The 24,918-nt window shown below is 41.4% G+C and overlaps 1 protein-coding gene across 1 annotated transcript; it reads right to left on the bottom strand.

Annotated features, from left to right (window-relative positions):
- Positions 1–533: 533 nt before the first annotated feature.
- On the bottom strand, positions 534–23,811 carry LOC310872083 (excitatory amino acid transporter 1-like). Its single transcript, XM_083783784.1, has 10 exons — positions 23,684–23,811; positions 18,452–18,791; positions 16,206–16,343; positions 5,768–5,972; positions 5,556–5,598; positions 4,786–5,054; positions 4,348–4,581; positions 3,735–3,929; positions 3,184–3,318; positions 534–1,396 (listed from the first exon to the last, which is right to left on the bottom strand). The coding sequence occupies exons 2-10, from the start codon at positions 18,633–18,635 to the stop codon at positions 1,189–1,191; spliced, it is 1,611 nt and encodes a 536-aa protein (XP_083639910.1). The 5' UTR covers positions 18,636–18,791; positions 23,684–23,811; the 3' UTR covers positions 534–1,188.
- Between the last annotated feature and the right edge of the window lie 1,107 nt (positions 23,812–24,918).

Here is a 24,918-nt window from a genome sequence, read left to right on the forward strand (position 1 = left end):
CATATTAAACCATATAAAATAACTATTATTTCTATCACCTACATCCGCTTGAATTATAGGTTTAGTCAAGATAAAAACTAACTTAGGAAATTATTGTGTAATTGAAAACAATTATACAAAATTACTACAGACTACAAGAATGCATCAACAATATAATTTGACCTCCATGGCCATGTTAGAGCTTAGTGCAGTGAGTCAAGGGACAGTGCACTCCTCAGCAAGTATACATTGCTCTCACTCTTTTCAAAACAGGATTTGGCAATTTATTCATTATTTAATTTCTTTTATGAAATTGTATTTTGATTTTGGTGATTACTTTTGTTTTTGGTCAAAGTGTCACTAGAAATGGTTATGGAGAGTTATTTGGGTAATTGGACAAATATGTCTCATACAAACGCTTTTAATATTAAGCAACTTGGCTGAGCTGTTTTGGTTTATCAGACATTATGATTGGTATGCAGAACAACTCAGAAAATAATATCGAGCTTGAGGCGATATCGACAACCCCCCCGCCCGCCCCAACGATGGTCCTTACAGCCTCAGATGATGAATCTATGATTCCACCATACTATTAAAACAAGATAATTCCAAATGAAAAAACAAAAAAACACATTCTGGATAAAACCATGACCAACTATACAGACTTGTAAAAAGAGCCCTTCTTTCCCCAAAGCAGCCTGACCCATGTGCATGATTATCCAACTCCTATCTAGTACCACTGCCTCCATTGCAATCAATTCTCTTTTATGTTTTATTTTGCTATCTGTATACCCAAATCCCCAAATTGAACTGGACAGTGCTTGGTATGCGTTGTATGCTGTTGCTTACAGAATCAACCCTGCCAGCAACACTGGGAGGTTACACATACTAGTTTAGTGAGGAGTCAGATAGCACACAGACAGACAGACATGGACCACCAGGATCTACATAGTTCATGCTCAATAGTAAACAACTGCCACCCTATGGCATGCATATACACTTTGTGTGCCTATAACAACATGATACAACACAGAACCGTTTGGCAAATGCATTCATGAAAAATATTCTAACTTGAACTATTTGTATTAACCCAGCCTTTTTGCGAGGGAATGGTACTGTATGAGCTCTGACGTCTGGAATAGACGTGTGCAGAAAATGGTTCAACGCAGAATTTCTTTCAGACAATGAATACAACCACTTAGACCACTTCTACATCTTGGTCTCGCTGTCAGCAGGCTTCTCGTTCTCATAATCATTTTCTTGACAAATAAGCTGGTACGGCTTCTTGTCTGTCTCTTCCACCACCGAGTTGCCCACTTCTGGATCCTTCTTCTGTAGCTCATGGCGGGACAGATGTTCCACGATACCTGCACCAATGGAGTCTCCAAGAACATTGGTGGTGGTGCGCAATCGGTCCCTGGAAGAGAGAAGAGGAGATCTAGAGATGTCTCTTGGTGTGGTGATAATTCCCTTGGAAATAAATAACTTTCTTTCCTTTTCATTCGTGTCATTGAAACAATTTTTTCAGACATCACAAATGTTCATAGCATAAGTCAGCCTGTTAAATTCTAAAAATCTAGAGGTTTCTTTTTCTACAAGCAAAAAAGAAGGCCTAAGGGTATGGTCACACCGAACTTTGATTCTGCCTATGCGGCAGATGTATTATTAATTAATTAATTAATTAACTGATTAATTAATTAATCAATTAATCTATTTATTTATTTTCATAATCCGCCACATAGGCAGAATCAAAGTTTGGTGTGACAGCACTCTAAACAAGGAGATGAGGAAGTTAGGCTTGCGTATGGTTTCTTATAACGTTTGGGCGGATTTGATTACCACAGAGGTATATTAGTAATACAAAATACAGACATAATGACATCATGCTCCCTAAACTGCAGTTTACAGCAGTGATCCATGTATGTGTCCATGTATAAAACTGTCTGTGTATGACAATTTTAATTTAGGCATTCTCTGAAAAAGTGCAAGGTCAGAGTAAGCACCCTAAACCCTAGTCAAACAAACAAGTCGGCATACAAGACATTTACATTTCCGCAACAAGCTTTGCCAACTGAAAACATGTGTTGGGGATTTACATAACTAACAGCATCTAAGATGATTTCCACTGAATGTAATCCACAGAATACCTAAGGTATATTTGAATGGTTCCAAGCAATTATAAAGCCACATGAAACAACTTGGACAATAGATTGGAGGCAGTAGATCTATCCAATGGAATAAGATGCAGACAGAATCAGAAACAGATGGATTGAGGGACATGGAATGTGAGGGGAGTGAATCTGTAACCAACTCTAAGAACTTGCTGATCGCCAACTTGGCCCAGCCCCTAAGAAACTTGGCTGGAATTTGACAGAACTCATACAATAGTATGTCCTTGACAACTCTTCTACCAGTAGCCTTGAAATGAATAACAGAATTCAACCTAACGCGAGTATTCAGAATGAAACATTCACACAGGACAAAACCCTCACATTATGTCATAGTAACAACAATGTGTAATTACATAAAGATTTAGGGAATCACATTTTATCCCAGCTTTGATTCTCAACCTGGATTTTCAATTATAAAAATTCCCTCTGCAATCCTTTCACAACAAAAAAACACTCCTTCTGGGAAGGATAAAAAGCAGGGAACATTAACATTTTTGATTGATATTTAACCTCTAGATCTAATAATAGCTTTCATCTATCTGTCCAACACTTACAAACAAGGTATCTCAGAAACTATTTGGCATGTAATTTGTTATGCCCCCTCATGCTCCCCAGAGGATGCCCCAACTGATTTAGGTGACCTCTAGTTCCAAATTTAGGCCAGAATTTCCAAAAGCATTCAAGATATTTCCCAATCTAATAGCCGGATTGCCATGACACTTGCTGAGAGCATTTATGCTCCCTGGAGGATGGACCCTTGACCAAAATGTTTAGGTCTAAGGTACAGCACTGGATCTTGGGACTGCTCGTGGGACTTTTAAGGGCCATCCACACCAACAATAACTATGATAACTATAGGAGTAATGATTTGAGCACATGTTGAATGTGACAGCCTCCCTGTCTATTTCTTTTGATTGACAGTTCTATGGCTTATCAAATCGCACTGAAAGTCATCCCCAACAATGTAACTCGCCATGTGGATAACCCTTTATAATCTTAGTCTTGTTTTTTCAGTCAAGCAGCCAGTACTTACAGGAACCAATCTACAGCAATAATAAGTGAGATGTCATCTGTAGGAAGGCCGACAGAGGTCAACACTATCACCATCGTGACTAGTCCAGCCTGAGGGATTCCAGCTGCTCCAATACTAGCGGCAGTGGCTGTAATACTGGAGAACAAGAGCAAAGCAAGACAAAAATACTGGTTTAATATATATCTTAACCACATGAACATTAGTGTCCCTATTCTGGGACAAACATTTGGCAAGAATAGCAGATCTACAAGCACAAGACATTTAGCGTAAAACAGGAGAGGGCCTCTCCTATAGAGCCCTCTGAGAGTCTGACCAACTACGTATAGGGTTTGTGTTTAATATCTGGACAGGAATAAAGTATTAAACACAAATATGATACTGTAACTGTATAAAAAGTATCCCTAGTGAAATGTTGTCAAATTACCCACAGAAGACAATAATATTCTATTCCAATTTGTGGTTGTATCAGTTTGGAAACAAATAATCACTCTAAACATGCTGTATGATGAAAGGAATTTGTGAACATTGTTAAGGAGCAAAAGTATGCAAACCTGATAGTGAGAATCTGTCCAAAGTTAAGGTCATAATTGTTGACCTGAGCAATAAAGATGGCTGCCAGGGCTTCATACAGGGCTGTGCCATCCATGTTAATGGTAGCACCAACAGGAAGCACAAAACGGGTGACACGCTTATCCACCTTGTTATTTTCTTCCAGGCACTTAAAGGTGATGGGTAGTGTAGCAGAGCTGAGAGAGGATTGCAGGTTGATGGAAGAGCGAAAGAGAAAAAGTGAAGGGGGAGGGGTGCAGAGAAAAAGATAATACAGTGAGACATACTTGTTAATGATGTACCACAATTTGTTTTTGTCTTTTTCATCAAAAGTCAATCAAGATTCATTCAAGAGTTTGATTTGGAACATGTGAGATCATAAGAGTGAAGTTACGAGGATATGGAATTGGACAGACACTTTACATTAGAAGTCTACATACAGTCTGACTGCATACCAAGGTCAAACAAACAATAGCAAAACATATTAGGTTTCAACAAAATGGACATTCACTTATAGTCACCCTGGGTCAAAATTGGACAAGAGTTCAGATTTCTGGATCAAGGGTGCAATGTGGTTCTATACTATAGTCTGGACTTCACATGGCGGCCTCTTACCTGGATGATGTCCCCAGGGCAGTGATGAGTGCCTGAAGTATCCCCCCAATGAAGACAAAGGGGTTCTTCCTTGTGATGACGAAGTAGAGAGTTGGCAGAACAAAGAAGGCATGGATGGACAGGCCACAGATGACGGTCACTGTGTACATGCCCAGCTGTCCGCCCATGGTCGAGATGTCATCCATCTCCACAATTTTACCAGCAATCAGGAACAGGATACCAATGGGTGCATACCTGGGCGGTTAGGTTGTTGAGATGGTGTTTTGTCAGGTTGCAATCATATTATCTATTTAAGTATTTTATACTAGTATAAGTATTGCTTCCCCCACACAGATAGTATCTTTGTCAATCAACATATTTCACTTAATAACAACTTAAACACTATACTTTGTGCATTGCTAGGGTTCATGTGGTTAATCCCTCCCCTCCTCTACTCACCACATTATGATAGCGACCAGTCTCATTATGGCTTCGTTGAGAGAGTCAAAGAAGTCTTTTAAAGGTCGCCCCTTCTCCTTCATGTTCCCAATGATCAGACCAAAGGTCATGGAGAAGACAACCATGCCCAGAGCATTCACTCCATTCACTTCTCCTGGAATCGGGATCTCCTCCTCGTATGATAGCTGTTGGCTACCGTTCAGTGTAAACAATGTGTCATTCACTGTGACACTCACTTGGACCACTCTCTTGCCATACTTTGTCTTGAACTGAATTTAAGAGAGAAAGGATGGTGGTGTTAAAACGAGCCATTCCCTGGTCAGTATCTGGTGTGTTGAGTTTCTGGAGTAATGTCAGGTTAACAAAGTTTTTAATACAAGCACATTCAACATGGACATTGAGGATAATTGGGAAATACAGCTTTAAACAGCTTATAAAATATAATTATATATAAAATAAATATAATTGTGATCTATATATCATAGAAGGGGTACTGTACATAATTCACAATAAGATAAAAAGAGAGAGGAAGAAATTATTGTATAACCACCACCTGATATACTAAATGTCACAATCCTGCCAGTTACATACTGTACCCAGTTCTGCCTAAAAAGAGATTACATGAGGAAGAGGAAGTAAAAGCATCTTGGCTGGCGGACATGGCACATAAATTAAGCTATTTCAGGTGGCAAGCCTAGCAAACAATGATAAAAGAAACATGAAGAGAGTGTAAAGTGAAGTGAAAAAGAAGATGTGGACTTTAGAGTTACCTGTTGGGTGCATGCTTGCACAAGATTAGGAGGAAACATGTTTCTGTAATAGAGAATAATAACAACACAACTGCATTAGGTTGAGCAAATTCATTGCTTAACAAATGTACCTCTTTTGTTTTTATATAAAAATATATATTATATATAAACAGTCCTGGAAATATAATTTTCAGAGAGGGTGTGTGCATGTGTGTCTGCGTGTGTTTGTGTACCTGATGAGGTCCAAGAAGGCATCAGCAGCGCTGATCCGCCCTATCTTCTGCTGGTTTTTGAACTCGTCTTTAGATCCTTTCCCAGGGTGGATGATGAGCACCACGACGATACCAATGAACACAGCGATGACAGTGGTGGTAGTGTAGTACACCACCGCTCTGAGGCCCATCTTACCCGACGCACGGCTGTCCATCGTAGCCATACCTGGAGAGGAGACAGCACTACAGGGTTAACTGTTTATGGAATGAATGGTTGATGTCAACTTCTACCCATTAGGTAGTTTGTATGTTGTGCAATCTGCACTCCAGCTACCAACACAGGCCGATCCAGTGCTCCTGTAGTAAGGCAAACTTGAGGAGAGGACAAATACGTTTCGACTCTTCATCAGATGCAAACTATTGAAACGGATATTACGTTTTTTAAATATCCCAGCATAATAAGGCACTCATACAGCACTGGCTGCAAAGGAATAAGGATGGGGTCTATTATTGACCAATACTGTATGTAGAGTCATTCAAGGGAACAGGACGAAGAAGTGCAACATTTAAAGTATTGTTGAAGTTTTCTACTACAAATAATTCCTATTGCTGCAAGCATGTAGAACAGGGGTCTTCAATGATTTTTAGGCCGAGGACCTCTTAGCTGAGAAAGAGATGAAGCAGGGACCCCCGTACTGTGATGCCCTACGTGATCCACCTGTTTACTGAAAAATCAAAATAAGAACAAAGTTTCAACAAAAAAAAAGTAATGTAACAAATTTGAAATGCAATGTCGATGTCTTTTTTATTTTCATTTTATGTTTTATTTTCCTTTTTTGTATGTTTGTGATGTTATTGTGAGTACTGTATGTTTTCTTCTGTCTTTCCGTCTTGAAAAATCAATAAAGATTTAATTAAAGAAAAGAAAAAAGAAGCAGGGACCCCCACTACATATTGCATAACCTTTTCGTTTATTTTCAGATATTTAAAACTAAACCCTAAAATCTTGACCCCTGTGTTTTCTCTTTTTTTCCCCTGGCCTACACCAAACCTCTTCGCTGTAAATAGCCGGCTGCAGCGTGTTGTGAGTTTGTAGATTGGCTACTTTCTGTGACTTTCCCTCCCAGAATAAAGATGCTAGGGTAATGCAAATAAACAAATAAATCCTATCACACAAAGATTTGCCGACCACCCTTTAGTAACTCTGAGGACCCCCTAGGGGTCCCGGACCCCCATGATGTAAAGTAGACTATTGTCCCTCCATCTGTTGGTGGAGTCAGACGAGCAGGCAAACGTTGTCACGTCTGGAACATTCATTCAGTCAGTCTATCAATAGTCTATCAATAGACAGTTTTGAAGGATCTGCTTCGAATTAGGTACTCAATGTTTACAGTTCTGTGTTCTTTACAACCGAGGAAGGGGGGGATTCTAGGTCATCTTTAGTCATGCTGTCCCGTGACTTACATGCAACATACACTTCCTCTCATCTTCACCGACTCTACGGTTGAAAAGGGTGCAAAGCCTGGGAAAAGGTGCAGCAATTATTGGTGCTCAACACGAATACCCAACGGAATTATCTGTTCATGCGTCAACAAGAACAAAGGCGAAGAGCCTCAGAGGAAGAAACACTATCAGACTCTAACCTTTAGTGGTGGGAAAACAATCACTATAGCACCCGGGGGCAGTTCTACTGTAGATGTGTATTGTAAATAGACACACACACATGCTGAGAGAAGGATGAAGATCGCATCAGACAGAGAAATGGCAAGAATGTGATGAGAAAAAAGACAAGATCTGCACCCTCTAAACTTAAGATTTGATGATTAGCCAAAGTGGAATTTCACTTTAAATTTGGGGCTCACAAGCTCACAAGTCACATTGTGAGGCATTGTGATCTTGTAGAAATGCGATCGTGTTGTTGTTGAGGGAAAAAAGGAGCGGACCAAGAATATTCCCCTGGGACCCCGGCCAGTCAAATTGGGAGATACAATACAGCAGAACAGTTTTACATGGCTATCCTCTGCTTACTTCTAGTTAGCACAAATGGTTCAGCTAAATCAGCAACATTCAGCTAAACCGTTGCCAAAAGACTGTGGAGAAATAAATGTTGAATGAAGGAAAAACAAGGATAGTGGTCTGGTGGTTTAACCTGCTACAAATCCGGTCAGCTTTATTAGATGGACCTTCACAATAACCCATAAGTCAGTTTTAGGTTGTACACAAAAGTCCTCTGTTTTGAAAATGTGGGCTATCTGTTAAAACTTTTAAAACCACAGCTGAGAAAGACTCCAACTGCCAGCATGAACTTTAACAAGGTCACAACACACCAGTGAGTCTGAGAACCCCTCCTCCATCCCCAACATCAAAAAGACACTATAAAGAAAATTGCAAAGGGGTGCCTTGAAAACCGACAATATTCAATAGCCATGGCGTGTAGTGTCGTATTTTCAAAGTGTCAGGCCCTATTATGGCCTATTATCTTCATTCAGAGCTGCACAAACCAAAGACGCTTTGTGCAACAGGAGATGTATGTGCTCCTTTCATATGTGGCACTTTGATTTGGTGTCTGTCCCCATATGTATGAGTGTATATATGCTGTATGAGTGTCTGTATGTGTGTGTGTGTGTGTGTGTGTGTGTGTGTGTGTGTGTGTGTGTGTGTGTGTGTGAGTGCATGCATTTTAGGAGAGAAAAATGAAAATACCCTAAAAATAGCAGATCTAGCTCACAATGCATTTTGAGCCTGTAGATCTATTATTATTCAGTATATGGCTCACAAGAAAAACAATCTTCTATAAAAATAGAATATGTAATATAATAGAGAACACTTTAACCCAAAGCCATAGACCTCACCTCTCTAATGCCTAATCCTAACCCCAACCTGAATCTTTACCCAATTGTGTGTGTGTGTGTGTGTGTGTGTGTGTGTGTGTGTGTGTGTGTGTGTGTGTGTGTGCACACGCATGTGCACGGCGCGGACGTGCATGTAGGCGCACCACTGCACCCTGTTTGGCCCTCTCTTTGTTCCTCTTGTCCCAACTAGCCCAGGAACCGAGTGTGTAGCCACCTCTCTTTTCTTCCCCCTCCTCCTCCTGCCCTCCGTCTCTCTCCGCAAACCCTTCACCTCCTCTCTACATGACCCCTCCATCTTCACCTCTTGTTTCAACCTGCCACCCCTACTCACCCCCCCGGCCCTTCCTAATTCTCTCTCTCTTTCTTACATAGTGATGTTATTGCTTCAGTCCTCTTTCACAGATGACGCGACCCCCCCCCCCCCCCCCAGTTCTCTCCTCCCTCACTCCTATTCCTTTTCTGAGAACCCTGGGAAAACTTGTTGACTTTGGTCTGCCTCTCCTGGACACAATGAACCTCAGACCGTTGTCCGGGCAACTGCAGATGCAGCCTCACCGATTCCATCCTTTCAAAAGAAGTGAGGCAAAAACTCAAGAGAGAGGAGGAGAAAATTACTTTCTGTCTTGTATGGGGAATGTTCATCGGGCAAAATATACTTTGGATGGATAACTGGGGACAAAGAAACTGTGAGAGGGGGCATGCACGTTTAAGACCAATGAACATTCACGGCTGCAAGGCAAACAATGATTCTTCAGTTTTCAAAGACTCTGCCTGCAGGTGACAATTATTCTGTGTCTATCGGACAATGTTTAATTCCATCTGATTACTCAATCTGACAGCATGAGTGATAACATGTACAGTAGTTCAATAGTATGCAATATGTCTTTTACAAACCACGCCCCAACAATTTACTATACGCTGTCCCCCCTGTGTGTGTGTGTGTGTGTGTGTGTGTGTGTGTGTGTGTGTGTGTGTGTCCGAACGATCTGTGTAACTGGACTGGTGTTTCTTTGGAGTGGAAAGGAGCGGATAACGAGACGGTGCGCATCTCTGAATCTGTGATCACTGACCTGTCAATCAACGCACGTGCAACAGTAAGCCGCAGCAACGGAACAGCAAGCGCGCTCCCTACCAACGGTGCGCGTGTGCATCTTCTAGTGCTCAGAGAGTAACATAGAAAGACCATAGAGTCTATGTCCCATATATTAAACGGCTGTAATATTTACAAAGGACTGTATATAACCAGGCATGACAGAATTGTTAACATTATTGCCAAAGATGTGTCGCCCATGTTTGATACTTCTGTTTTGTTTCACAAAAAATCCTGTGAAACCAGAAATGTTTCAATGTAATGACCCAACCATATTTGCAAATATAACTGAAAATACTAGGGCTTTCCCTTCTAGTGATTTTTACTAGTTGACTAGTTGACTATAGTTTCCTAGTCGACTACCGTAATTTCCGGACTATAAGCTGCACCGGACTATAAGCCGCAGGTGGCCCACTAGTGGCCGTTACGTTAGCTCAGAGCCTTAGATGGCTCTGCGTTAGCTGTAAAAATCCATAGATTAGCCGGGTTCAAATCATGGGTAAAAAGCCGCGGCTTATAGTCCGGAAATTACGGTAGTTGTTTAACTAGACCTACCTGTTATGTAAAAAACATTAAAAGAGATTTAAAATAATAATAATATTTATACATTTTAAAAAAGTGTACATTGGTGACTATAACTATAATATAGCTGGTTTTGAGGCCTGCAAAAACAGGAGAATTGTTTGTTTTATTTTTTTATTTCTTATCAACTAGTCAACTAGTACTACCAACGAGGTCAACTAGTGGATTTACTAGTCGACTAGTTGAATAGTTGACTAGTTGCTTAAAGCAGTGGTTCCAAAAGTGGGGTCCGCGGACCCCCAGGTGACGCATAGCCAGGGGGTCCACGAAATAATTCAGATTTGTTTGGGCCAAAAAAGTTTGGGAACCCCTGGCTTAAAGCCTGACACCCGATGTCTTAATTGACGAGAACAGCAGAGAGGTTTTTCTATTGGAAGTTGGCTGTGCTTTTGATTCAAGTTTAGATGAAGCTTTCCTTACTAAACAAGTAAAATATCAACCATTAGTACAGGCCATTATACAACTGGGCTATACGTGTCAGCTCATTGTTTTTATATTTGTCAGCCATGTCCACAGGCTGGTTGGTGGTCAGAGGTTTGAGGATTATGAGGTTGTCTAAGTGTTAAGCAAAGCAGCTTGCAACATACTGTTCAATCTCCTCCATTATAGGCAGTCAGTCTATTTGGAGGAGAAGGTGCTTTTTGTACCCATGATTTTTTTCCTTTCTTCTCCCAGGTGTTGGTACTATGACAGACTGAAGTGACCAATGTTGGCTGTGAATAAGTTAGGCAGCACATGTGCATGTGTTGCCTTCGAATGGGGTGGGATTTAAGCACTGAGACACATGACGTTTCGAGTGTGTGGGACATCAGAGGCAACTGAAACTAATTTGTGCCCTTGATAATGTATTTTATAAATGTGGACTCAAATAAAGAAATTGAAAGTAAGTGTGTGTGTGTGTGTGTGTGTGTGTGTGTGTGTGTGTGTGTGTGTGAGTGAAAGGCAGAGAAAGTGGAATTACGTTATAAAGTGAGCTTTGACAACAACCGAGTGGGTTATCCCACTTTAATAATAGGTAAGCCTTGCTGAGCCATGAGGCTCATAGGGCTGGGGCCTATTGTTTATGTAGCATGAGGCAGCTTGATGTACAAGTACACCCCCTGGACATGTCGCAGGGACTATCCAACTTTAGCATATTATTGGGAACACAGCCTTTACGTCTCTCAGTGAATGAATGTGCTCAATTTACCTTGGATTAACTCGTCAATGAGATTTGTGCTTGTATAGTGTGAAATAAATGCAAAAGCTATAGTTGTTAATGTATATAATCTACCAACAACGGCTCCGATTCTGGAACGCAGTGCTTATAAGTGTTCCTTAATTAAATTAATAAACCATGGTTAGTGGATGGAGGTGTAGGCTACATCGAGGGGCCCAGGAGTTTGGGAGGGCAGCCAATCACTTGATCACACTGTAGTCAAGGATTCATATTACTCCTCCTTTTTCTCCTTCTCCCTTCTCATCGCCTCCCTCTCGCCCCTCTATCTCCTTATCTCCCCTTCAAGAACCCCTTTTGCCTCTTAGTTCTCCCATCGCCCCACATCCACTCTCCCCACACAGCCCGTCCCTCTATAAACTTTCTGCGGTGCTCTTCTCTGGTAAGGAAATGCCTGCAGGCAACATGGCTTTTGCAGAAAATTCAGGGCGAGTGGGCAGCACTGTGGAGGGGCGGTGAGAAAGAGATTGAGAGAAACTGAGAGAAATGTGTGTGTGTGTGTGTGTGTGTGTGTGTGTGTGTGTGTGTGTGTGTGTGTCTCTCTCTCTCTCTCTCTCCCAGCCTTACTCTCTCTCCCTCCTTATATCACCCTGTCTCCCTCTCTCTCCCTCATTCACACCATACAAACCACTCTGTCAACCTCTTCCCATGTACCATTGATGAAACTTCAGTTTTCCTGCATGTCTGTCTGTCTGTCTGTCTGTCCATTCTTCTGTTTGTTATTCAGTTTCCAGACCAACTACCAGACCCTGCTCCAACTTTCTGCACCACTGATTTGAGCTTTACAGTAACAGAGAAAGGTTCAAAGTTCCTCCAACTGACACACTTGGATAGAAAGGCAGTTTATCAGAGTGTTATTTCATAATCGAGCTCTGATGTTTGATGCCGTTTTGACCGATATTTATTAAATCGTTAAAAAAATAAATCTAATCAATTTGAAAAAGTAGATTTGATACAAACATGAGAACATTTAATTAAAAATAAATAAATAAACGATAAACACACATAGATGAAGAATTAAGACATTGTTTTGTAAACATTTATACTAACATGACACAACATGACCCAAAACAGGGACGCCAGGTTGAAAACATTTATACTAACATGACACCCAAAACAGGGACGCCAGGTTGAAAGTTGGGACACATCGGCTACATAATTGCAGATACCGTCATGCCGCAATTTCGGCCAATATTGGCCTTTTTCACAGAGGCACATATTCATTCAGAATAATTGAGAATGAAAGTCACTTTTGCACTTGCATGTAAAGGACAGAAGTCACACAAGCTTATAGCATAATGAGCTCTTAGGCTCTGACACATGCACTACTTATAGTCATTACTCTCTTAGCTAAGCATAAACACTACTCTTTCTTCCTGAAACTATTTACTAGAAGCCTCTGAAATCACTTTTGGTGACATCACATACTCCCCAAATGAAACAAATAGTAATTCCGGTCTTTTATATTTGACTCCTTTAAGTGGGCAGTAACTGTTTCCCATGCTATGATAGAGTAGTAAACACACACATGTACAGACCTTGCACCCACATGTCTGTACTGCACCTATAGCAATGTACCAATTCCTCATGGGGCAGTACTGAGGTCATCATATCACCAAAAATGATGAAAGAAAAGGGAAAATTATGGGGATTTCCCATAACAGCTAGTAAATCAACCCGTACAGCAGTTTTATAAGCAAATGTCTACTGCTGTTGTGGATGACTTTTGCAGATGTTCAGAAAATGCAGTATACTGGCCAATAGACATTGCGTAATAGGTTTGCCCATACCATTAGTGAGCTACTATAATAACAGCACAGTAGCTTTCACAAGTGGATCCTTTTCTATATTAGTATTTTAAACAGACACACAGTCACACAGTCACACACACACACACACACACAGTCACACACACACACACACACACACACACACACACACACACACACACACACACACACACACACACACACACACACACACACACACACACACACACACACACACACACACACACACACACACACACACACTTGGCAATTCAAGAAATTGATTCATATTCCAAAAGTGCTGTGGTGAATTACAACTTATTTCAGGTTATTTTACTTCTTCATTCAAATGTTTAGTGAACAGAGGGACTGTGGGTATTCTGGGTAAAATGTTTTACAATGAGCGTTTCCGTTCATTTCTTTAAAACACCACTCATCTTGCTCAATCCACTTCAGCCTGTCTTTCCTCCTTTCTCGGGCTCCTTTTCTACTCTGTCCTTTCTTCTTCGCTACACAGTACAATCCTCATTATTAATTGAGCTCTGAGAATTACGGGTTCTTCATTTGGTTACGTTTGTACACTCTTGGAGTTACAAGTGGACACACGAACACTGAGGATTTCCCTGCACTCATTTGACTCTAGTACCTGCCGTTCCCACTTCCCCCTCATTTCTCCATCACTTCCCCTCTATCTGTATCCCTGATTCATTCTTTGTGGAATGACGTAATTCGGGCTCTCTCTTTCTCTCTCCATACAACAGCCATCTGGGGAAGCTCTGATCTCAGTTTGGATAACCACTGAAACCCTGTATTCTTAGTCAAATAGACTTGGGTTGCAACTGTACATCGATGTTTTCTGTCTACTCTATACTACATCAATCTAGAAGCTAATTAGCTAATGTTCCCCCCACAACATTCAGGTTAAGGTGATTAAGCTCAATCCTGGGTGAAGTTGGATGTGACCCTCATGGAAACTTCAAAGCTAAGACTTCATCCATATTCAGCATTCTTACACTTTGGTGCAGTGTAACCAGAAGTACACAGCCACACAAATGCAGGCTGATATTAATTTTGCCATAAAAAAAGGATTATAGTAATGTTATATAATCTGAAACGGAAATCACCTCTGCAAGCATGCTGTGTATTTGATAAGTAACACTTTGTGTGAAGACACTTAAACTGTTGACAATGTCTACTTGTGACTTTAAGGGAGGAACAGTGTCATCCAGGCTGACTGCCTGGCACACATGCACTCGCATATGCACACAAACGAGCGCATGTGGGTGCGCACGCACGCATACACAGTAGGAACTGTTTTGACCAGAGAACAGTGCCTTTGTTGGCTTCTACATGTGCTAGCTCCTGTCATGTGACATGATGTCAGAGGAGATGTTGATGCTACAAGCTACTGCAGCACAAAGCAGCTTTTAATTGGACAGCAGATCTGTGTCATTTCACAAATGGATTGGCCCATGGGACTATCAATCACTGTCAGTCACTGTGATTGGACATTCAACATCCTGCCTAGCCTATATCTTTCAAAAGAAAAATAAGCTATAGACCAGTTGGACTACCACCGTAAATGGGTTATATGTGGTTGCACATTATGTTGCAACAGTTATTTATTTTTTATGTGTGACACCAGAACACAAGTATAAATCAGGGTTTGCAGTTACTGTATATGGATGGCATGGCATTTGACTGAGACCTATAATAAATCTATTGTAAAGCCTAAATTTGCTCCATCACATGACATTTTCAATCACATTGCGCACGGAATATAAATGAGACTTAACTTTTTTTCTTCTTTCCCTCACACTTACTTTCTCTCTCATATCTCATACTTTTGCTCTCACCCTTCACTCTCATGTGAAGTCATCTTAACTTCATCCACTTCATCCAAAACCAACAGTTAGTGTCGGCTGAATAAACAATTGAGACAGACAGGCTGCTGCCAGAGGCATTGGAAAAGTGTGCAAAAACAAAACAAAAAACATGGAAAACAACCATGGCTGACCCATGCAAGGAAAACTATCAGAAACTGCCCTGCACATAATAATAATTCTGTTTATCTTACTGTAACAAAACAAAGTTACGAATTGCTTTACACAATATGGAAATAAAATTAAATAAGATAAATGAAAATACAAAACACGATAAAGTGCAGTTACCAGGAATAGTGTGGCTACAATTGGACTTCATGTGGCGTGGCTGTGATATCATGTCATCTATGACATCAGTTGTCTATGTCTATGACATAATCTATGACTTGACTTCCAAGTTCCATCGATAAAATTAAACATATCAAATAGTATACAAATATACAGCATGTGAAGTAAAAAGCAGTGGAAGTACTTCAGTGGCCCACTGGCAGTATGCACAAGACACACACACACACACACACACACACACACACACACACACACACACACACACACACACACACACACACACACACACACACACACACACACACACACACACACACACACACACACACACACACACACACACACACACACACACACACACACACACACACACACACACACACACACACACACACATCAACCTCTCTTATAGATACTACTATTTCATCAGCCAGTAGGAGACTCGGAGACTCCTACTGAGACACCACAGGTCATCAAATTCTTAGGCTTAGGAATGCGAGAAAAACTCAGAATTCAAGGCTTCATGGGGTGTGTAATTGATTGATTGATTGAAAGAAAATAAGTCATTTTTAGGTGAACTACTCCTTTAACTTGCTATTAATTAAGTACTATCACTATACTACAGGCTACTGTAAATTAACACAAATGTGTTATCCTTAATTTAACTCAGAAGAGTGTAAAAATTTGAAAAAGCTTGGATTTGACTGTGTGTATATAGTGGGAATTGAACCCGGTCCCACACCCATGCTGAGCCCAGTGTGTATCCTCCTCATCCATACCTGTGATGAGACTGGAAACCAACAGGGGAAGCACCAACATCTGAAGCATTCTCATCAGCAGCTCTCCAGGGAAGGAAAAGTACTTCATCTCACGGTAGGACATGTTATATGGTCGCAAGGCAAACCCCAGGATGATACCTACAGGAGGGTAAAAGCAATGTGTTAAAGCTGAAAACCATAACGTATCTTAATGAATAAAGTTATATATATATATATATATATATATATATATATATATATATATATATAGAGAGAGAGAGAGAGAGAGAGAGAGAGAGAGAGAGAGAGAGAGAGAGATAGAGAGCGAGAGAGGGGGGGAGGGGCGCTAGCCCCTCCTATGCCCAGATTTGAGTGTTTGAGTAAACACAAACATTGAAGACAGAAGGGAGGACGCAAATTGTGATTGGACGGAATGAGATGATGTATGATGATAAAAGTGCCCCTCACTTCACACAGGTGTGATTTTTTTCCTTTTTAAAAAATGAACCAATACTTTTCCCACTTTTTATCCCAATATAGTTGTTATGACATTTACCAAATTCCCCATACATTTATGTGCTGTTGTTACTCCATCACTGTACTACTAGTAGAAACACGTATTTGAGAGAGCCAATGTTGAAACCTTTTGTTCTGAATTTTTTTTTGTTTAACTTTTAACCAAGTCAATTCTTACTCTATGACTGTCTTTTGATCCGGCACCCAGCCTACATAGATCACCCATAATATTCAATATTCAACCCCGTTGGAACTTTAATGGCCAAGCTTATTTGATTATAGTCTTAACAGTCAGAGCACCATCTTCTAAGTTGATAAAGGCATCAATCAATTCACTTGCCAGTTGGTGGGCACAAGAAGCCAACTTTGTCTTTTCAGCCATGAAACCAGCTTGAATTAAATTAATGTTCTATAGTTTGGGGTAAACCAAATGCCCTTGTTGTTTTAATTCTAATATGCGTGACTGTCCTTTGTTGACAGTCTTTCCAAACAAATGCCGTTTGTTCATTGAATCAGTAAAACTCTGACATGCCAGCCCAGGTGGCTGACCCTGAGGCCAAACTAAGTCCTAAAGTTGACAATCAATCATTTGATTCTTTTTGGGCAGTGTGTAATTCCACCAGGGCCTTAGAGGGTGAAGAACTGGGTGGGCCTGGCCCACCTCCTACTGGGCAAGGTCAGAGGTTAATGGCTAGGTGTCACAGGTCAGCTTAGGCCTGGGTCTCAGATAAGAGCCAGTCTGTTAAGATAGTTTTTTCTACTCCCTTTGATTCTATTCTATTCCTTCTTCCTTCCTGTGTTGGAATGGGTCGTCAACGCACGCACGCGCACACACACACACACACACACACACACACACACACACACACACACACACACACACACACACACACACACACACACACACACACACACACACACACACACACACACACACACACACACACACACACACACACACTCTCTCTCTTCACGTCAAAACTAAAGAAAGTAGCCAAGGAAAGCACCCCCCACGCGGGCCGAGCTTTACCTTTACTCAGTCAGTTGCCTCGGTAGTCTAGTGGACTACTACGCTGAATTGCAAACCATGCTTCATGAGTTCAAATCCCGCTGCCACCACTATCTTTTCAACAACCGCAGACTTTTTTTAAATTCACTGGACAATATAATAGTTTTTGGTGAGGGATGCGTTAAAACGACCAGATTAAGGTTGGTGAGGGATGTGTTAAAACGACCGGGTTAACAGGGACAATGGGAGGAGTTGATTCAGAAGATACATCTCATGGAGAAACTGACACCGTCTGAGACTGCAGGAAGAACTAATGGAGGACAAATGGTCCAAATGGACAACATTTAAGACTAAACAGAAAGAATAGGGGTATGGGCGAATGAGGAACAACAGTAAATGCCTAGGAATATGTGAAGTAACATGTACATTTTGATACACAATGTTGACTATTTTCTTTTTCTATTTTCATGTTTGTTTGTACTGTATGTGTGTTGCTATTGTTTTCTTTGTTTTGTGTGACAAAAAAAAAACTACCGGATTAAGGTTGGTAGGCATAACCACTTGTGTACGGTCCAAATGAACACAGCACAGCGCTCCCTACCCCACTGACAACCAATCACAAGCCAAGTTTGGAAATGGTCGCTTATGAATACAATATTCGCATACTGTACATACACTAATCAATAAAGGCAGAAAAAGCCCAAAAATATATCTTTAAAAAAACAAAAAACTTAAAACTCACCCACAATAACAGCAAGAACGGTGAAGATCACAAAAGCATTTTTCTTGAAGCATCCCTGTACATCATCTTTAGTGATGCTCTCCACTCTCTTCTTGGCCTGTAGTGAGCGAAATTCGATGCCATCCCGGATTTGACGGAGGTTACTGCGAGGCCGCTGCGGGTTCTCCCCGTTACTCTGAGTCATGGCTGCTGCTGGGGCAGGTAGACCAGGATGGGTTTAAGACAGGTTCTCCTACAGCAGAAGTGAGTACTTTCACTTCACTCTGGCTGTGATGGAAACCTTGAAGGTTTCAAGTCCCCGGTGTTGGTACCGTTTCCCTTTTGTTCTCTTCTCTTCACTCTGTTTAAAGTGTTGGAAGATAAGAGGAATGAGACAATGACAGGTAAGTAAGAATGTAAATTATATGGCATATAACCAGCATTTTTGTATGGATATTATTATCTATTCTATATTGGAGAAGTTGTACCCAACACATGGCAAGAAACCCAAAGCCACAACAGCTACGTCGCTATTGCAACACCCACAACACCATCTTACACACTACACCCACACACACTCACACGGCAGTGACGTCACACACTTACCTTCGCAGGGTTCGGGACCTATCTCCTCCTATCGCGCCGAACGCCAAAACTCGACACCACCCGCCAAACACTGGCACTGGCACTGCCACCAAAAATGCCTCCCTTCCACACTCACGCCGCCAATGCATTTGTTTACTACAAACATTATCGCCCGAAGCACCCACACCCCCGGAACACTGTTGCCCTTTCACCACGCTAAATTCGCCAGGTCTATGCAAGTGAACACAAATTACATGTGAGAAAATTCATTCACAAGCCCACAAATGCCATTCAAATGCCATTCAACACACACTACGACTCGCTTACAATTCGCAAACCTGGCAACACTGCCCTGTCTTCTAATAGGCCCACACTAGCTCTCAGAATATGATTCTGATCTCCCGCAGGAGAAGAGAAACAAGGAAGGGGAGAGGAATTGTAGCCTCACGATTTTGCTTATTCCTTCTAAATCTCTGTATATAAAATTTAAATCACTCAGCGAATCTCTTAGTTACATCAACATTGTTCTTTGTCAGAAGTTGGTTTGTGCTAAGTATTCACGATTACACAGATCGCATTGGGCTATTTCGCCTGCAAGCCATACTGCAGAGTACTTTTGATTGCGCACACGCACACACACACGCGCACGCACGCCTGGCTTGCACACACACACACACACACACACACACACACACACACACAGGAATAGCCATGCAGGCTATACGCGGCGCCAGCAAGACAGGACGTTATAATCTTGAGTTTCATTAAATAACTGTCTTTCTCCGCACGTGCGCACACAACATTATTCAAGTCAAATGCGTAACGGCAATATTGGGCTAATATAGGCTACCAATACAGGACGTTATAATCTTCACTTTCATTAAATAACTCTGCCTTTCTCTGCACGCGCACGTGCGCACACAAAAGTGAAATGCATAACGCCAATATTGGGCTAATATAGGCTACCAATATGTGGGTAGCCTACAGGGATTTACCCACGGAATGAATATATATATATATATATATATATATATATATATATATTCATCTATACCAGGGCTGCCCACACTTTATTTTACTTCAGAGCTACTTTCAAAACAACCAGCTCATATACCCACCAAATAAAACTATCATCCCATTGCAGAAAATAGTTACAAAATGTAATTGAGGCTACATACAGTGGTGTCCCCTTCGTCTGTACCAGGCTGACTTCTATAGGTTTTGAAAGGTACCTTTCTTTTCTTTTTCTTTATTTATTTACCCAGGGAAGTAGCTGAGCACAGGTGCTCATTTTCAGCAACGCCCTGCACATCGAAACACACACACACACACACACACACACACACACACACACACACACACACACACAAAATGTCATGTCAAAGGTACCTCTGGAAGCCACACCTCTGATGGGCCGGGTTTAGTCTTAAGGGGTGTGTTTTTTTCACCCACTGTGTAATACAATGAATGGACGGTAGGTGGCAGTAGTACAGAGGCCAGAGAAACTATAAGACAAACGCACATGGAATGGGAAATAGAGCGGGGGAAATGGAAATGATAGGGTTTTTATTTTTGGTATTTGACTTTGCTACTGATGATTGTAGGCAACTACAACTATTGCATTGTGTGTTTGAGCTGACAGGCCCTTTTTTGTCAATCAATCAAGTCATCTCAGGTCATCTCAAGCGGCAGATGCAAAAATAGTTTTTTATATTAAAATTATATATATTTTTAGGGCCATGTCATGTGCTCTACCTGCAAAGCCTTTGTGATCTATAACTTTTGGGCACCGCTTAACGTCAGATCAGGGGTTTTGTCGGCCAGCGCCAAAAATGCTCCCCAACAGCATAATCGGAGCAAATAACGGGCAGTGTGTATGAGCCATAACGTGTTGACTACACTACATTACACTAATAAGGACACATAATAATAACTAATAACCCATCCATTACTACATGTGGAGTCAACTCCCGCAATTTCCTTCTTCCCATAGTGCGCGGCAACGTAACTCTGGGATGAGTGGCCGCAAAGCGGCCACGAAATTCTAGTTATATACAGTTCTGAGGCACTTTTACCTGAGTATTTCCATTTGTTGATACTTTATGCTTCTATTCTACCACGTCTCAGAGGTTAGGCAACCATTGTTATTTTTTACTACAATTCAGCTTTACTTATTTTGTCATTTAGATTATTAATAAAAAGATCACACCCGTGTGAAGTGAGGGGCACTCTTATCATTATACATCAGCTCATGAACAACTGAATTTATGTGATTGGTAGCCGATTTGCTCGTCTACAACATATGACATAAAATTTCCCTTCATTGTCAATGGCATTTGATGTTTGTGTGATATTTGGCAGACATTTTACCTAATTTCTCCTTTCAACGTCAATGGCAAATATGAGACAAAAGTGGCCCCTCAATCACACCTGTGTGAAGTGAGGGGTGCTCTTATCATCTCATTCTGGCCAATCACAATTTGCGTTAATGTTTGTGTTTACAGTTACACAAACCCCCAAAGCTGGACATGGGAGGGGCTAGCGTCGCTCAAAAACACACAATGATAAAAGGTGATGTATTACAGTACAGTACAAGCGCCCCCCAGCCCCCCCCCCCCCCCCCCTTTAAAGTGAAATTCAGACTGAGGAACTCATTAATAAATTACTAAATACAATCCAATGATGTGATAATGGCTAATGGGACATTCTTTCTGCACAATGACCTACTTTTTAGTTTGTTACTGTGATTGATGCCAATACCTTTATAACTTATAGAATTTTACTACATTGTGTACCTTTTACTTTAGTTCTGGTCCATAGCTCTAATGCTGTTGCATTTAGAGCTATATGTTACTGTCGACGTTCGGGGCTCGCATAAATGCAGACCAGCCTCTTGTCTGTAGCGTAAATATAAATAACGTTTTGATGCCAATACCTTTATAACTTATAGAATTTTACTACATTGTGTACCTTTTACTTTAGTTCTGGTCCATAGCTCTAATGCTGTTGCATTTAGAGCTATATGTTACTGTCGACGTTCGGGGCTCGCATAAATGCAGACCAGCCTCTTGTCTGTAGCGTAAATATAAATAACGTTTTTCTACTCACCAATACAAAGGCGGCTTGTGTTATTAGAAAGCCTACTTTCCTTAGTGGACGCACTCTGAGCCCCCCACCACACATGTAAAATGCACTTTTTGGCTATGAGGTTTTCTCTTGGCAATATCGGTAGAGGGCGCAGTGGAGTAACTAAAAGTATTTTTTTATACGTGTGGTGGGGGGCTCAGAGTGTGTGAAAGTAGGGTTTCTAATAAAACAAGCCGCCTTTGTATTGGTGATTAGCAAAAACGTTCTTTATATTTACGCTACAGACGAGAGGCTGGTCTGCATTTATGCGAGCCCTGGAAGTCGACAGGAATATATAGCTCTAAATGCAACGGCATTAGAGCTATGGACCAGAGCTACTTTTACTTGAGTAAAGAAGTACTTCTTCCACCACCACTGTACAGGTGTTAGAGTAGCCTTCAGTAACTACTGCCACTCTATATCAGAGCTGCCCAGTCCATAGACATTTTAAAATCTCTAAAGACCTATTTATTCTGGTCTTTCACCCATATGCCCTTGCCCATGCTGCAATGTTTAGATTAATTGTTTGTTTTCTGTTATTCTGTTGTATAATGTTCTGTTAACTTGTCTTGATCTGTAGGCCTATAGCCCTTTGGTTGACCTTGGTCTTTTTAAATGTGCTTTATAAATCATCTTTGAGTTGAATTGAGGGTAGTTCTGCCTGAAGACCAAAAAAAGCCTAATATCTCCCATGGCTGAGCAGTAGATGTTGGATTAGTTATGCAGACCTGGGTTCAAATCCAGGTGTTACACAGGCACATTTTAGGGAATTTAGGCTAAAATCCATCCAATAATGTCCCATTTTAGCACTAGTAAATTATGATAATTTATTATCTACACAAGCAGAGCGCGTAAGTACTGTGATCGGCTGGATATGTATGTATGTATGCATGTGTCTGTCCTCTCTCATCCAAGGGACCACCATTATTGGTGACGTAACTAAGGTAACGTACGTTTCGAGGTTGGTAGAAGGTCAATAACGGGTCTATAGGGACGATGAAGCAGTGATGCCATTTAAAAGTGGTGAGCGCACCTCAATGTGTGCTCTGCTTGTGCACAAGTAGGCCTATTTGTGTGCAAGGCGAAAGTTGGCAGCTTGACAGAGTGCATTTCTAGTTGGTCTCTGCAATACCGGTATAATATTAAAAATAATGAAGCTTCAAATAATAGTGTCCAAAAGCATACACATTTGCATTTGACTGAATGTCTGATGACCTTGCCAAACCATAACAATTAATTATTTTTGGTCAATTGTCAGAAATAGATTGACATTCAATTGGTAACTAATTTGTAGCTCAAAACATTTACAAATTGAACGTGCTTTACACTATTGGCTCCTTATTTGGTTAATGTGTAGGCTTCAAACACACTTGAACTATCAGGATTTTATAGACTTCCTCATTATGCTGCCTCTGCCTGCTCCCTCCACATGTGGACAACTGGACACGTTGGATTGATTCTATGCGTGTACACACACAGTCACACACACACACAAACACAAAGTTAAACAAAAGTTAACATATTGAAAAGTTGTTCCTTTACCTTTTTTTGAGTCGAGCAATAACTTCCCATGTAATTTCTAATTTCCCCGCGTTCAAGGGCTAAATTCTGTGCTTAAAAATCCTCGGTTAGCGGAAAACAGAGGAGCTCTTTAAACTGCGCTGCTTGTTGGTGCTCTGCGACTGCGAGCGACTAGTGAAAAGTGACTGAAGTGAACACTCACAGAGAGGGAGGGAGGGGGGGTCTGTGTGTGTAGGGGGGGGGGGAGTGGCAGAGGGAGGACAGAAATCACAGAATGAAAAGAGCCACGAGACTGCACTGGAGGCGGTGGGTGAGAAAAGAGTAGAAAAGGAAAGTCTACCCTCTACCGCTTGACTCGTGCACCGAAAATAGCCGATCTAAAGCCACAACGCGGTTTGTAATATATTTGTCGCACGTGACAGCAGTACGACGAAATATAAATCAGGCTTTACCCGTAGCCTAAGCCAGGGTTAAGTACATTTAAGTTACCGTCTACTCTACAACTACCTTGTCCTGTGGTGTTTGGAGTTAGTGGGGCGGGGCGGAGACTACACAGCGTGAAGAGTAAAGAGTTGAAGACGGTGAAGTAGGTAGCCAGTAAACGTAAGGAGGGGGGACTACTCCATAAAACTCAGACCTGCTTGTTACCCTGAGGAATAGTGAGAGAAAAGAGAAAGGGACTTTCTTGTGGGGCTCAGCCTCATTCCCTCGGTCACGCTTCATATGGTCAGCCAGGCTGATCTCCAATCTGGAGATGCCCGTGGAGAGTGATAAACAAAGAAAGAAAGAATCACATGGCTCCATCCGTCACAAAAAACACCATGGAGCCATGATCCATTCATAGATTTACTTTGACTAGTGGCCGAATAGACACTGATCATTAATCAACCTCAGTCCGACCCCTTGGGTGCCTACCGTGCCTTTGCTGCTGCATTCAGACAGACAATTCCTCCTGCACACTTTTCAAAGTTCACTTTGGTCTTTTTTCTGGGAAACCATGGAGCTCTTTGCTTGTGTAAACAGAGCTGGTAAATGTTTACTGAGCACTGGTGGCACAACTAGTACTTTTGGCTGTGAAAGAAACAGTCTGTGCAAATATGAGTGATGTAAAAACCTGTGCATGGGGTCTGAGGTCTGATGGGGGGCGGGGGGGGGGGGGGCAATAATGAGTTGACAAATGCGGTTGTATTATAAACATGCACTGTAAAAGACTGGTGAAGACTCAGTAGGTGTGAATCCAAGTCATAATAACCCCA

This window comes from Protomyctophum parallelum (genome assembly GCF_964188405.1).
Source record: "Protomyctophum parallelum genome assembly, chromosome: 15".
NCBI lineage: Eukaryota > Metazoa > Chordata > Actinopteri > Myctophiformes > Myctophidae > Protomyctophum > Protomyctophum parallelum.

Excerpts from the sequence above, each read along its gene's own strand:
- LOC310872083 (XM_083783784.1), bottom strand. The coding sequence starts at position 18,635 with ATGACTCAGAGTAACGGGGAGAACCCGCAGCGGCCTCGCAGTAACCTC. Across the intron at positions 16,344-18,451 it reads CGTTCTTGCTGTTATTGTGG|GTATCATCCTGGGGTTTGCC; the intron begins GTGAGTTTTAAG and ends ACCCTCCTGTAG. Across the intron at positions 3,930-4,347 it reads GCCCTGGGGACATCATCCAG|CTCTGCTACACTACCCATCA; the intron begins GTAAGAGGCCGC and ends ATCCTCTCTCAG.